General features: G+C 37.6%; 1 protein-coding gene across 2 annotated transcripts in view; it reads left to right on the top strand.

The window, feature by feature from the left end:
• COL14A1 (collagen type XIV alpha 1 chain) overlaps window positions 1-15,126 on the top strand; it is a 217,279-nt gene that overhangs the window by 23,426 nt on the left and 178,727 nt on the right. For both annotated transcript variants that reach the window (XM_082721773.1, XM_082721774.1), the window contains exons 3-5: window positions 2,492-2,608; window positions 9,980-10,123; window positions 14,415-14,504. In XM_082721773.1, the coding sequence (XP_082577899.1) occupies window positions 2,492-2,608; window positions 9,980-10,123; window positions 14,415-14,504 (351 nt within the window). The remainder of the gene's footprint in view (window positions 1-2,491; window positions 2,609-9,979; window positions 10,124-14,414; window positions 14,505-15,126) is intronic.

The following is a 15,126-nucleotide window of genomic DNA, read 5'->3' as shown; positions in this document are numbered from 1 at the left end:
CGCTCTGGATCTGGAGCCCCGTCGTATTGTCTGGACGTGATCCATGGGATCAGAGCGTGTTCATTGTTATTCCCATCACTTTCTCCTGGGGGTTCAGAAGGCTATGGTTATTGACTTAAAAAATGTGGCAGGGCTATCATCTCAGATCACATCTAAAGAACGGTAGCCTGGTGGTGCGCCTGAGTGGCTCATTCGATTCAGTGTCTGCCTTCAGTCCAGGTCATGATCCAGGGGTCCTGGGATCGAGTCTTGTGTTGGGCTCCCTGCTCAGCAGGAAGTCTGTTTCTCTCCCTCCCTCTAACCATCACCCCTGCTCCTTCTCTCTCTCTCTCCCCCTCTCTCTCAAATAAATAAATAAAATCTTTAAAGAATAGTAGCCTGGATAGAAAATGTTGTAAAGATTTCTAATCTTGAACTTGGGAATTCTCAATGTTGTGGACTTATTTGCCCTCCTTGAGAAGTCGGCACACCTGGGGAACTGACCGAATTGGTCAGTCCTCTTGCCGCGGTCTAGACTGAGGCCTCCATCCTGCTTGTTGGCTGTACTTCTCCACTTGATGGGTCCCAGGCACGTCCACCATCTTTCACCGGGACATTCATGCAGAACTTTGTAGTAAGCTTGGCCAATGACGTCTACCAGCCCACTGGTGAGATTTGGCTGAGAAACTAGATATATTGTTTAAAATTGCTTAATTCTTGTTTTAAATTTTTTCCATAAGTAATGAAAGCCTACCTATAGGGGCGCCTGGGGGGCTTAGTTGGTTAAGCATCTGCCTTCGCCTCAGGTCTTGATCCCAAGGTCCTAGGATTGAGCCCCACATCGGGCTCCCTGCTTATTGGGGAGCCTGCTTCTCCCTCCCTCTCTGCCTACTGCTCCCCCTGTTTGTGCTCTCTCTCTCTGTCAAATAAATGAATAAAATCTCTTTTTTTAAGAGCCTACTTATAAACAGGTTATTCTCACCAGTTTCCAGACTAAGCAAAATTGTAATAGTTTTCCTGTTCATCCAAATGTTAGGTTCCTCTTCTTGAATTTCAAAATAGTTATTCTTATGATAAATCCATATTTTTCCATAAACAAGAGAAATGTCTGTCAACTCTTTCTTCCATTCAGGTCACATTGAGAATGGGAAGCTAATTTTTTTTTTTTTGTTTTGTTTTGAATTGCTAACATTCTCTGCTAAGAGGTAGTAAAAGTTGAGCTGACTTGTGAGGAGTCAGTTACTTGTTCCTCTATCTCCACGAAGGGCGCCTTCTTAATGTGGCTTTTCTGCCAAAGAAACAGCGTCTCAGTTGGGGGTCAGGGATTGTCATTCACCGGTACGTGAACTTGGGCAAGTCTTCAGTTTCTCTTTGGCTTCTTTATATGTAAAATTGGGATGGTACTGTATCTTTTTGTGAGAATCAAATGAGCTTTTGAGATCACCCCTTAGTTGAAGTCAAAGCCGGAGGATCAAATATTTACAGATCACTTTTCCTAAAAATAAAGTTTTAGAAGGAGGAATCACTCAAGTTTCTTTATCTAATAAGTGACAGAACTGGAATCAAATTAATGCCCAAACCCCATATTGTGCTACATACCTGTTAAGGAGAATGTCTGTTTCTTCCCCCTCTTTCTGTTTCCTAAAGTGAGAAAGAAAGACAGGGTGTAAGCGTGGACAGTAAGAGCTAAGCTTTTCTGTTACATGTAAGCTTTTCTTTTTTGATAAACTATTTCAATATTATGTAATTAAAATCTTCTTAAACTATTTTGTGTGAAATTCTGGAGCACTGATGTAGGTTTAAAGTTTGAATGACATACACAAGAAGTAATATAGACCTATCCATTTTGTGAACTATCAGAAAAGATTAAGTGTCCTGGTATGACTCAAGAGCCTATGCTGTGTATCTTTCTGAAAGACAGAAATCAGCTACACTTTAAGAATGGATCAAACTTTATAAAACCCAATTATCTTTGATTTGATCCTTTTCCTTTTGGTCCTTTATAATCTCTTTTTCAAATGTTTTTTAAATGAAGATCTTAATACTATAATACGTCCATTGTTGCCTTCTTAAATGACCTTATTGTTAAAAATACTGGATTACTAAAGTGAAAAATCTAAAGGTATAAAACAGGTCCCAGTAGAGTAGATTATAAAAGCTTATGTGTTCCAAGTTGAGGGGAAAAATCATCCTTATAATATAATGAATGCATCTTATAAGATTGGCTTCAATTTAAACTAGACTAGAGTATTACATTTTAACCCTTAAGTCATAGGTCTTTGTCGTAAGGTCACTACTATTTGATAAATGCTTATCTCTTGAGTAAGAAACAGATGCTCTTGGGTTTGTATCATTGTGAAAACTCATCAATTCATTAATGGGGCTATAGAAAGAGCATATTTTGAGGCTGATGAAGTCATGTGTTTTGATTTCATTATGTTGACTCTTCGGTTTAACTAATGGCAGCTTAAATGTTTCAACATTTAAATGATTTTTGTTTCTCCTTTTGCAGTGGCTCCACCAACACGGTTAAGATATAATGTATTATCTCATGACAGTATACAGATTTCCTGGAAGGCTCCAAGGGGGAAATTTGGTGGCTACAAACTTCTTGTGACTCCAGCTTCAGGTAAAAACTGTTGATTGTGGGCACCTGGGTGGCTCAGTGGGTTAAAGCCTCTGCCTTAGGCTCAGGTCATGATCCCATGGTACTGGGATTGGGCTCTTTGCTCAGTGGGGAGCCTGCTTCTCCCTCTGTCTCTGCCAGTCTCTCCACTTACTTGTGATCTCTCTCACTCTGTCAAATAAATAAATAAAATCTTAAAAACAAACAAACAAACAAAAAAGTTGATTGTGATTTCTAGAGTATTAACAACTTTTTACACATAGTTAACTAAAAATGTGAAGTATTAAGTGTTTCTTGAAAATCATTTGAAAGATTTTTTTCAATTCAATATATGCACTTGAAATCTTACCTTCTAATCAAAGAAATAATATTCCCAAAGTCTAAAGAGTTGCTATTGGGCTCATCGTAATTCTCCTCAGGGGAAATTTCCAGACTATTAAAATCTTCACTTCTCTGTTTCAACATAGAATGAATACTTTTGGCCTGTTGACCCTTAAAAAAAAATACAATACATCTGGAAGGCTAACACTTGTGACCAGCTGAGTAAATTATGATTAATTAACTTGATAGTGTATTATTCAGCAATTATACATTAAAATGAAAAGAGCTAAGTAGACGCTGTGAAAATAAGTGGTAAATTAAAGCAGGAAAGGAGGAAAAGTAAAAGTTAGATTTATTGATCATGAAGCTAAAGTAGTAATGCCAAATTTTTAAAATTAAATTTTGGTTGAATTTTTTCCTTTCTTCTATTTTATGTTTTTATTATACAAATATGATTAGTAAGACAATAAAGAGTATGGAAAGGAGCTGCTGCTATTACACACAGTCATGGAGACAAAGAGGGGGTCAACAACATGAATAGCTTGAGCTCCACACCTGGGTCTGTGGTGTATAAGAAATGTCATTTGGGCAAGTTGTAAAACCTCTCTGTTCTCTGGTGTCATCTTACATAAAACCCACAAACAGCACGAGTCCCACCTCATGGAGTTGTAAGGCATGAAACTCAAAATGTAATCTGAGAATCAGCACAGGCATCAGCTGAGAGCCAATGCAGAAGATTGGTCCCTACCTCCCACCTGCTGAATCAGCATCTGACCTTGACAAAGATCCCCCGATGACTCCTATGCATGTTACATTTGGGAAGCATTTGTTGTGAGGACTTAATTAATTTATAAAAGTAAAGCACTCACAACAGTGACTGCCAGATAGAGTGCAATCATATTGCCTGTGATTGATATACAGATGATTTGAGTATGTCCCTCAGGTCTCATTTCCTTTCCTAGGAACCAGTTTCCCATATTCTGTAAGAGATATTTAATAATAGCATATTTGTATAATACATATGTATTTATGTATAGATAATAATTTTTCCTCTTCATTGGTGGATAAAGATAGGGTTTTTTGTTTGATAATTGATTTTTTGTTTGATATTTGTTTGATATTGATAAAGATGGTTATGGACCTGGGCTTCTTGCTGTTGGAGTCCTTTTCCCAGCTCTTTTAATAAGACTGACAAATGCTCTGTTGTTGATAATTGTGGACATTTTACCCAGTGGGTAGATTTAAAATCTCAACCAAAACAAGCAGCTGAAACACCTGGCTTCTTGCTTGGCCATGAAAAAGGAACCTTCTAGAAGGTTATTAACAAATATTACCCAGACTCTTTAGAATGATTCATGGTTCAGTGAAACAGATGCCAACTTTACCCATGTTGACTCACAGAAGTGACACACTTGCAGAAAGCAATATTTCATTCTCAAGCCTGGTTCAGAATTTTCATTTTGAAGTATGGCCCAATTTTGAAATAACTTTGACTTTTGAAAATGCAGTTTGTGTTCTGAAATAAACCACCATGGGAAATTCAAGTTCAAGAGATTCCTGGGGAGAGACTTAAGACAGCAGAGTAGTAGGGAGATCCTGAACTTACCTCATCCCTTGAACATAGCTAGATCAAAAAACAAATCATTTTGAGTAACTAGGAAATTGACCTGAAGATTAAGAAAACAATCTGAACAATTTTAGAGGGAGAGAACATGGCAGATGTGAGGTTTGGAGATATGAATTGGGGGAGAGAAAAGCTGTGGTGCCATGGAGGAAAGGAAACCCTCTTCACAGAGAGAAGACAGAGAGAGAGGGAGAGAGAGTGGAGGCTGAAGTTGCTTATAACAAGCCAAAAAGGTCAACACCAAGAAATACAGAAAACTAGAATTCTGAAAACAGTGGGAGACAAAATGTCCTTAACCCACAAGGATAGATATAATGTTAGCAGCAGACCTGTCCACAGAAACTTAGCAGGCCAGAAGAGAGTGACATGATATAGTCAATGTGCTGAATGGGAAAAAAATGAAGCCAAGAATACTATATCCAGCAAGGCAATCATTCAAAATAGAAGGAGAAATAAAGAGCTTCTGAAACAAGCAAAAACTAAAGGAGATTGTGAACACCAAACTAGCTCTGCAAGAGATATTAAAGGGGACTCGGACTGAGAAAGATAAACCAAAGGCAACAAAGACTAGAATGAAAAGAGACAAACTACAGGAATGACAACTTCACAGGTAATCCAATGGCACTAAATTCATATCTATAAATAATTACTCTAAATGTAAATGGACTAATTGTCCCAATTAAGAGACATACGGTGAGAATGGATTAAAAAAAACAAAACCCATTGATATCCTGCTTATAAGAGACTCATAGACCCAAAGATGCCTCCAGATTGAAAGTGAGGAGGTGGAGAACAATTTATCATGCTAATGGACATCAAAAGAAAGCTGGAGTAGGCATCTTTATATTAGGCAAACTGGATTTTAATTTGAAGACTGTAATAAGAGATGAAGAAGGTTGCTGTATTATAATAAAGAGGTCAATCCTATAAGAAGATCTAACAATTGCAAATATTTATGCCCCCAACTTGGGAGCAGCCAAATATGTAAGTCAATTAAAACAAACTTAAAGAAACTCATTGATAATAATGCAATAATAGTAGGCCACTTTAATACCCCACTCATAGCAATGGACAGATCATCTAAGCAGAAGATCAACAAGTAAATAATAGCATTGAATGAAACTCTGGAGCAGATGGACTTAGCAGGTATATTCAGAGCATTTCATCCTAAAGTGACAGATATTCATTCTTTTTAAGTACACATGGAACATACTCCAGAACAAATCAGATATGGGCTCACAAATTGGACCTCAGCAAGTACAAAAAGATGGAGATCATACCGAGCCTATTTTCATACCACAATGCTATTAAACTTGAAGTCAACCATAAGAAAAAATTTGAAAAGATCACAAATGGAGGTTAAGGAACATCCTACTACAGAATGAGTGGGTTAACCAGGAAATTAAAGATGAAATTTTAAAAAAAGATCATGGTAGCAAATGAAAATGAAAACACTACAGTCCAAAACCTTTGGGATGCAGCAAAGGCAGTTGTAAGAGGGCAGTATATAGCAATACAGGCCTTCCTCAAGAAAAGTCTCAAATATACAACCTAACTTTATATCTAAAGGAGCTGGAAAAAGAACAGCAAATAAATCTTAAAACCAGAAGAAGAAGAGAAATAATAAAGATTAGAGCAGAAATCAATGATATAGAAATTTACAAAACCCAGTATAATAGATCAACACAAGTAGCTAGATCTTTAGAAAAATTAACAATAATGATAAACACTGAGCCAGACTTATTAAAAAGAAGAGAAGGGACCCAAATAAATAAAATCATGAATGAAAGAGGCAAGATTACAACCAACACCACAGAAATACAAACAATTGGAGAATATTATGAGCAACTGTATGCCAACAAATTGGACAATCTGGAAAAAATAGATAAATTCCTAGAAACATATAAACCACCAAAACTGAAACAGGAAGAAATGGAAAATTTCAATAGACCCATAACCAGCAAAGAAAATGAATCAGTAATTTAAAATCTCCCAACACTATCCTGATCAAAATACCAGTGGCATTTTTCAAAGAGCTGGAACAAACAATCATAAATTTATATGAAACTGGAAAAGACCCTGAATCACTAAAGAAATGTTGAAAAAGAAAAACAAAGCTAGCGATATCACCTTGCTTGATATCCAGCTATATTACAAAAATGTCATCACTGAGACACCATGGCATTGGCACAAAACAGACACATAGACCAGTGGAACAGAATAGAGAGCCCAGATGTGGACCCTCAACTCTATGGTCAACTAATCTTCAACAAAGCAGGAAAAAATATCCAATGGAAAAAAAGACAGTCTCTTCAATAAATGGTGCTGGGAAAATTGGACACCCATAAACAGAAGAATGAAACCCGACCATTGTCTTACACCATACACAAAGATAAACTCTCAATGTAAGGCAGGAATTTATCAAAATCCTAGAGGAGAACATAGGCAGTAACTTCTTCGACATCAGCCACAGCAACTTCTTTGAAGACACATCTCCAAAAGCAAGGAAAACAAAAGCAAAAATGAACTTTTGGGATTGCATCAAGGTAAAAACCTTCTGCACGGCAAAAGAAAAAGTCAACAAAACAAAGAGGCAACCCATGGAATGGGAGAAGATATCTGCAAATGACACTACAGATAAAGGGCCGGTATTCAAGATCTATAAAGAACTTCTCAAACTCAACACACAAAAAACAAATAATCAAGTCAAAAAATGGGCAGAATACATGAACAGACACTTCTCCATAGAAGATATACAAATGACCAACAAATATGTGAAAAAATGCTCAACATTGCTCCACATCAGGGAAATACAAATCAAAACCACAATGAGATAACGCCTCACACCCATCAGAATGGCTGAAATTAACAAGTCAGGAAATAGCATATGTTGGCAAAGATGCAGAGAAAGGGAAACCTTTTTATACTGTTGGTGAGAATGCAGACTGGTGCAGACACTCAGAAAACAATATGGAGGTTCCTCAAAAAGTTAAAAACAGAAATACCCTGTGACCCATCAATTGCACTACGAGGTGTTTATCCAAAGGATACAAAAATACTGATTCAAAGGGGCACATGCACCCAAATGTTTATAGTAGTACCATCAACAATAGCAAAATTATAGAAAGGAAGCCCAAATGTCCATCAACTGATGAATGGATAAAGAATATGTGGCATATTTACACATACGCACACACATATGTACATATATACATATACATATGTAATATGGAAAATTAGCTATCAAAAGGAGTGAAATATTGGCATTTGCAGCAATGTGGATGGAACTAGAGTGTATTATGCTAAGCAAAATAAGTCAATCAGAGAAGACAAATACCATATGATTTCACACGTATATGGAATTAAAAAAAAATAGATGAACATAGGGGAAGGGAAGAGAAAAGTAAGATAAAAACAGAGGGAAGCCAGCCATAAGAGACCCTTAACTGCAGAGAACAAATTAAGGGTTGCTAGAGGGGAAGTGGGGGGGAATGGGTTAAATGGGCGATAGGCATCAAGGAGGCACTTGTTGTGATGAACACTGGGTGTTATATGTAAGCAATGAATCACTAAATTCTACTCCTGTAACCAACATTACCCTTAGTGTTAACGAACTTGAATTTAAATAAAATCTTGAAAAAGGAAAAAAAAAGATTCTTGAACATTATTATGACTTAAAGGTCAAAATACAAGTTTCTAATTTGTGGTACCTCTGAGAATTCCCCATGTCTGATCTTGAAAGTTTATTCTTTTTCTTCCAGGTAATTGGTGTCTTAACTTTCCCTTTAGTATTAGTTACTGATAATACTAAACTGTTCAGTACACATATAGTTGGCATTAAGGAATCAGGGAGTCTTAGGAGTGACTTGTGTAGCCTCTGAACCAAATCTCAGCCAGATCCTTCAATCACCTCTGCTATACCACACTCACAAGGCAAACCTCCAGCTCTTACTTAAACACTTCCAGAGACATAATAAAAATTGAGAGTGAAAGCAAATTATTCCTTCATGAATACAGGTTCCATTTTTACAGTGCCTCGGTGCCCTTACTGCAGTGACCCAAGCTAATAAGACAGTGTTGACACTCTGTTACCTACTTGGTCAAACATAAAATAAATAGAGTAAATAAAAAGAGTAATAAATGCATCCAGACACAAAAGGTAGACATTTTAGCCCTTCAAGACATGTTCCTAATACAGTTTATACCAGTCTTTCCCAAAGTGTGTTCCATGGTAATCTGTAAGATGCTAATAACTATGATACAACCAAATGGTTTAATAGTCAAAGAAACTGAAGAAGTCCTATTCTAAAGAGTTTAAAGATTTTTTAACTTGCAGAATTCTCAAAGCTGTTAGTAAAATAATACACCTAAGCCCCTCAGAGAGGGAGTCTAATACACAGTATTCTAAGAAACTTTTTTTTTTTTTTTTTAGTGAAACACGCATTAAGAAAGATTTATTTGGTGTGCTTTGTAGAAGATGGGTTTTAAATAATAGACGTTTGTGAAACCAGGTTTAACATCTTGGACATAAATGCATTTAAAGAAATGTGTTTTGGCAAGAAAAGGGCTCCGTTCTGCCTTCTAGTAGCAGGCAGCATAGGTGATAGCAGCATCAAATTTCAGACACAACAGCATTAATTTATGGGAATATGATTAAAATACATTGTAATCTGTGTTATGTTTAATTCATTCAGCAGATTTCAGGTCCTTTTTGCTGTCATTGCTAGCGGCGAGGGAGTTTTCAATTTCCTTCCTCTTATACTTAGTAACTGTTGCCAGAAATTAGAAAAGAAAAAGCATATTTGGAATTTGGCATAAAAGTTGAGTATTTAATCAACAGTATTTCCACAATAGCCTTAGATGTCATTATGATTTGATGGAGAGATACTGGAGATTTGAAATCTTTTCATGAACCGCGCTAACATTTAAGTAGCTGGGCAATGATTGGTTCTGTCAACATCCTGAGCCAGTTATGCTCAGATTTAAGATAATTAAATTGCTAATGCTTTAGGGATGCTTTGATTCAGTTTAGAGAGACCATAGCAAAAATTTCAGCATAGATAATGTTGTTCAGTCTGCCTTTATCTTTCCCTTTCCTTGAAGACTGTATCTATGCTGAGGGCTTATTTTCTCCTAATCCTATACTGTGGCTTTCCCTGGTGTATAAGCAGTAATGCATTATGATGAAAGATTTTTGTGAATGTGTTTTGTCTAATTTAGGCAACTGTTGAAATGATCTAATGCAAAGAGCACAACTAAGAATGAGAAGGAACAATATATTAAAATTAAGTAGTATATGCATATGCACCATTGTGTATTTTTTAAAATGTTTTCACCCTTTAAAATCTTGATTGCTGATTAATAAATTTTCTTAATGTATCCAGTGAACCTGTTTCTTAGTCCTGATTTATCTTTCTGTTTTGTTATAGGTGGCAAAACCAATCAATTGAATCTCCAGAACACGGCAACTAAGGCAATTATTCAAGGTCTTATGCCAGACCAGAATTACACAGTTCAAATTATTGCATACAATAAAGACAAAGAAAGCAAGCCAGCCCAAGGTCAATTCAGAAGTACGTATGTACAGTTCTTAAAGTGCTACCATCGGACTCTGTTCCAGCTCTGAGTTAAAGTCTGGAGTAAATACTATGATAGGTTAAAATTGGATTGTTTAGATGAGGAGATCTTGAAAGATATTTGGTGAAATCTTCCATGAGTTCCTTCTATCACTACTACCCCTCTGCCCCTCCCTTAACCTGTTTTAATGCATGCCCACTTAAATCCTTTAAATTTTACTTTTTTCATGCTCTATTAGATACTGGGTAGACGAGATGTCCTCTGAACCTTACCCAGACATCTCGTCTACCCAGTACTCATAGGTGCTAAGTGAATACATACCAAATGACTGATGCCTACACCTGCTCTGTAGTATTCCTAGCAAGTGGCAGTCTAGCCTCTATGTAAACAACCTTTATAACAAGACATTTGACCCTTTATCTTGATAAATTAGTTGGTTTTTATCATCAACCTATTATATGCCAGGTCTCATGACAAAAAGCTCTGTGAATGCCGTAAGGGTCAGGGATGGAGATTCAGGGCTCTCTGTGAAGGCAGAAGCTCTCTCTGTCTCAGTGATAGGCAGGAATAAGAATGGATGGCGGATAGCTTCAAATCTGAGCCAGTTCTCAAAGAGTAAACTGGGCAGACAATGAAAAGCAGGACATACAAAGATATTCTAAGCAGGGGAGAAAGCTTTGAGCCAGCCCAATCTATGTCATTAGAAAGCCTTTCCTTATACGGAGTTTAAAAGTTGTTCTTACAGGTTGTGATTCTTTTGTCTTTTGGGAGATAGATATTCATTCATTCATTTATTCTTTTTTTCCCCACTTAACCAATATATATTGCACGGCTACTAAGTGTCAGGCCTTATTTTAGGTACTGAGAACATGACAAATCATTGCCCCCCACCCATGGACCCTATATTCTCGTGAGCAGAGACCCCAGCAACCCTCTCTTCCTGGGAGTGGCCATTCATATGTGGACCACAAAGATTTGCGTATTGTGAAAGCAAACAGAAGAGGACTGTCCTGGTTAACTTTCATTAATAATTTAATAATTTAACTGTCCTGGTGTTACTTCATTGTTAATATATACTCTTTAAAAATTCCAATTTATTAAAGGATAGTTTTAAACATATTTAAAAAAATTAGCAGGGTATTGAATAAACCCCTACGTATCCACCAGTCACTTCAACAAGTAACCATTCATGGCCAGTCTTGTTTCATCTATTATCTTCCCCCCACCACTCTGCCCTAATTTTGAAGCAAATTCTGGACATCATTTCGATTAACAATAGCTTTTCACATCCTGTCCTTAGATTACTCCACAGATCTGGAAGGCTGTGGCATTTACCTACGAATCCAGAACTGTGCGTGCAGCAATGTTCTAGCTGGATTTTCTGCCCTCTCTCCTTTTTCCCCTTCCTCTTCTAAGTAATGTTTTATGGCATGTATTTTGTGATTTTTTTTTTTTAATGAAAAAAGAAACCAACTTTGTTAACCTGCTACCTCTTGAAACTTCTGAACAAAGACATTGGGTGATTCCACCTGTCAGTAGGACATGCAGATATTTTAAACATGACATTTTTTTGAGATTCATATTATCTGGAAGTTCCAGAAAAACTTTTGATGTTATTTCCAATATAAATCAGCCTTTGTCTGCCTTTATTGGCACTGCACTTCCATTTCTGGCCTCTGACATTTTGACATGAGTAAGCAAAATAGCTCTTCTTCAAGTTTTTGAGAAGCAGTGAAAGGACATGGAGACATTTTCCTTTAGATGGAAGGTGTTGCAATGGATTATCCCAGATAGTCCGTTGACTGAGCAGCCTGAGAAACAGGTAACCTGAAAAAGTTCTGCCAGTAGCTGTCTACTCAGAACACTTCAAAAGAAGTTCAGTTGTTTTCAGTTTGCTTAGTTCTGCTGGAATAATCTTATTGAGACTGTCTAACTGGTAAGTTGGATAACTTAAAGGTAATCCTATATAAATGATTAATGTAGAAGTATAAATATAAATCAAATATTAAAAACAATATAAAATTATTATTGTCAGAGATTTGTTCTTCCCAAATAAAAGTTTGCAACAATAATATTAAAATAACTTTGGTTTTCTTTTTCATTTTGTTCCACGTGAGATGGAACTAAAGCCTGGCTCCCCTTCCCCAGGAAACTTCCATTGTTGGATCCAGGAAAATGATCCAGACAAATGCTGTGCATGTAGGTTTACAGTTAGTGTAGAGATTTGAAGTCCTCATAAGTCCATCTTCTGATACATGGGGAAGCATGAGAAATCGTGCTTTTGGATTTTGAAGAGGGAAAGACATTTCTGATCTGGTGTGTGTATTTGGCCGAGCAAATCAAGCCTGGCCTCAAGTTTTCTCATCTGCAAGTCGGGGTAATGATATATGCCTGTAACACTGTGGATTGATTCACTTCAGCACACAGTAGGGCATGGTTGCTCTTGTCCTGATTAATGCTATTGTGTTTCTGTTTTCCAATATAGTTTGCCTCCTGCAGGAGGAAGATGACAGCTTGGTGTAACATGTGTTGCATCATACATGTAATCTTGGGGCACAATGGAAAGTGACTGTTATATATATATCAAAATGGTCTATGGCCCAGATTTTCTCTTTGGCTGCCATTTTCCTCATTAGAATGACCTTTTGCTAACCTCTGCCTATAAAATCGTGCTTGTCTTTCCAAAGTCTGGCTCAAATGTTACCTTTCCTGTGAAGCGTCCCTGGGTCTCCACCTCTGGAATTATTCTTTGCCAGATCTATCTCTGCTTCCATGACCACGCAGCACAATTGTTCTGGAGTTAAAATTGCAGATTTCTTTTACAGGGTGTAAGCAATTCGAGGCCATGGCCTATGGGTGGGTGGGGTTGGAGATATAGATTTGGAAATCACCCACAGAAGTGGGAGCGTTAAAATTGTGGAGTGACAAAATGATAGGCGGGGTGTGCCGAGATGCAGGGCAAATTTAGTATATGATCACGATTCAGGAATGGAAACAGAGAAAGGATCCAAAAAATGAGAATATAAATGAGGGGTCGGAGGAATACAAGAAAATCCAGAATAATGCCTTTGTAAAAACAGATGAAGAGAAGAATTTAGAGAAGGGGGTGTTCCAAAGTGGTCAAGGCTTCTAAAGAAGTCAAGAGAGTGAGATCTGGAAAAAAAATGTATGTAGAAAGTTAGAGGGTCAGTGGGAATAGCAGGATCAAGCCATCTTATTATTATTTTTTAATCTTGGACTTTAACCTCTAGGCTCCAGAAAGCCAAGGATGGTTTCTATGGAAACAAGTAATAGAATTAGAGCAACATGACCTTGGCAACTGGCAAGTCTCAAACCCTTTCAGCAAAGGGATGGAAAGAAGTAGAAAGAAGAGGAGGAGGAGGGGTGATAGAGACAGGGTTAATGGACTAACACCCTAGAGAAGGCAGGAAGGGTGGTTCAGAGGAAATCATTCCTTCGCCTCCAAAGCCCACCCTGCAGTAAGTCTGCTGATTTCTGTGAAGTGAATGCAACAATTAAATGAAATATCTCACCAGAGGATCCCTTCTGCCTTTTCATGGGTGTTTTATTTGTGCAGAAACCATTGCCATTGGCGGTGGTCTGAGCTGATGCAAACAAGTTAAGGTGCCAAGCAATAGCAGGAAATTGCTGTAGAGTTTAAGCAGTGGAAAGTGAAGGTATGAGGGAGTAGATTGTATAGATACATTAATTCTGGGCCCCTGAATATTTCATACTGATACTGACAAAGAAATACTATTATATATTAATAGGGAAGCTTTTTTTTTTTTTTTAAAGTTTGAAAGGAAATTGTTTTGGATTCTCCATGTTCTGTTGCTGACAGACCAACTCCAAATATTCATGGCCAACTAGAACAGGGGCCAACTCATAGTCCTTGTTCAGAGACTACAAGATATGGCTTGAATCCTGGGCCAGTACATTCTGGTTTTATGAAATATGTTTTAGTTACTTAGCCTCCTGGTCTTTGCTTCCCTCATGTACGAAATGGGGATAATCATGCTGATTTTATAGCAGTTATGAAAGGTTGAATTTATTTGATACATCTGCCCATAGTGAGTACTGGACCAAAGCAATTCCTTAAGGGTTTTCCACACCTTCCCACAACAAGCTGAAATAAAATAGCATTTCCAATCTTTGGGAATGGAATTCTGCCATGAAGATCATTTCTACTTAGTACTCCCAATACTTTCAAGGGTTTTAGTAAAATCCATTGACTATTTTCTTTACACGGTAACATGACATGTTGTTGCGTTTCTCCTTTCCTTCCAGTTATAGATTTGGAAAAAAGAAAGGAACCAAAACCCAGAGTCAAGGTTGTGGATAAAGGAAATGGGAACAAACCAACTCCACCAGTAGAAGGTCAGATTTTTTTTTTTTTTTTTTGGATTTGCTCATTCGGGGGCTTGAGTTGTTTTAATACCATAAGCAATATGCGCGTACCTGGCCATTGGCCCCATCAGAAGAGTGCAGATCTGATATGGAAATCTCCCTCAGCCCCCCCACTACTCCTCCACTCTTCATATCTACTAACTATCAGTACTTTTCTCTCCTTTCCTCTCCATCTTTAGTATCTCATCAAGTTCTCATGGATTTATTTTCTGTTGAGATACTAGACTGAATCTGTTCATTTCTTTCCTCATCTATTGCCAGTACTCAGAGAAACTGCCCCTTCTTTGCCCGACGTAAAGGATTATTTAGCAAAATCTCAATTTGTTTTCTACTGAGAAGTTGGAGGAATCTTTTCAAAATAAATCTGACCTTAGGCTCTTCCCACACACACCTTAGAACCCCTTCAGTAGCTTCCCACTGCTCTTGGACCTCCAAGCCCCGCCTACCCTTGGAACTTACCTGTCCCTGCCTCTCCTTCTTCATTAAACAACTCCCTGCTTTCTAGCCCTGCGGGCTCTTTCAGAGCCTTTAAAGATCTAGTCTTTCTCTGCTGCAGTGTCTGCAGGAGACACTCTCCCCCATCACCCACTTT

Source organism: Mustela nivalis (assembly GCF_964662115.1).
Source record: "Mustela nivalis genome assembly, chromosome: 2".
NCBI lineage: Eukaryota > Metazoa > Chordata > Mammalia > Carnivora > Mustelidae > Mustela > Mustela nivalis.
This window is presented reverse-complemented; position numbering and strand designations above follow the sequence as displayed.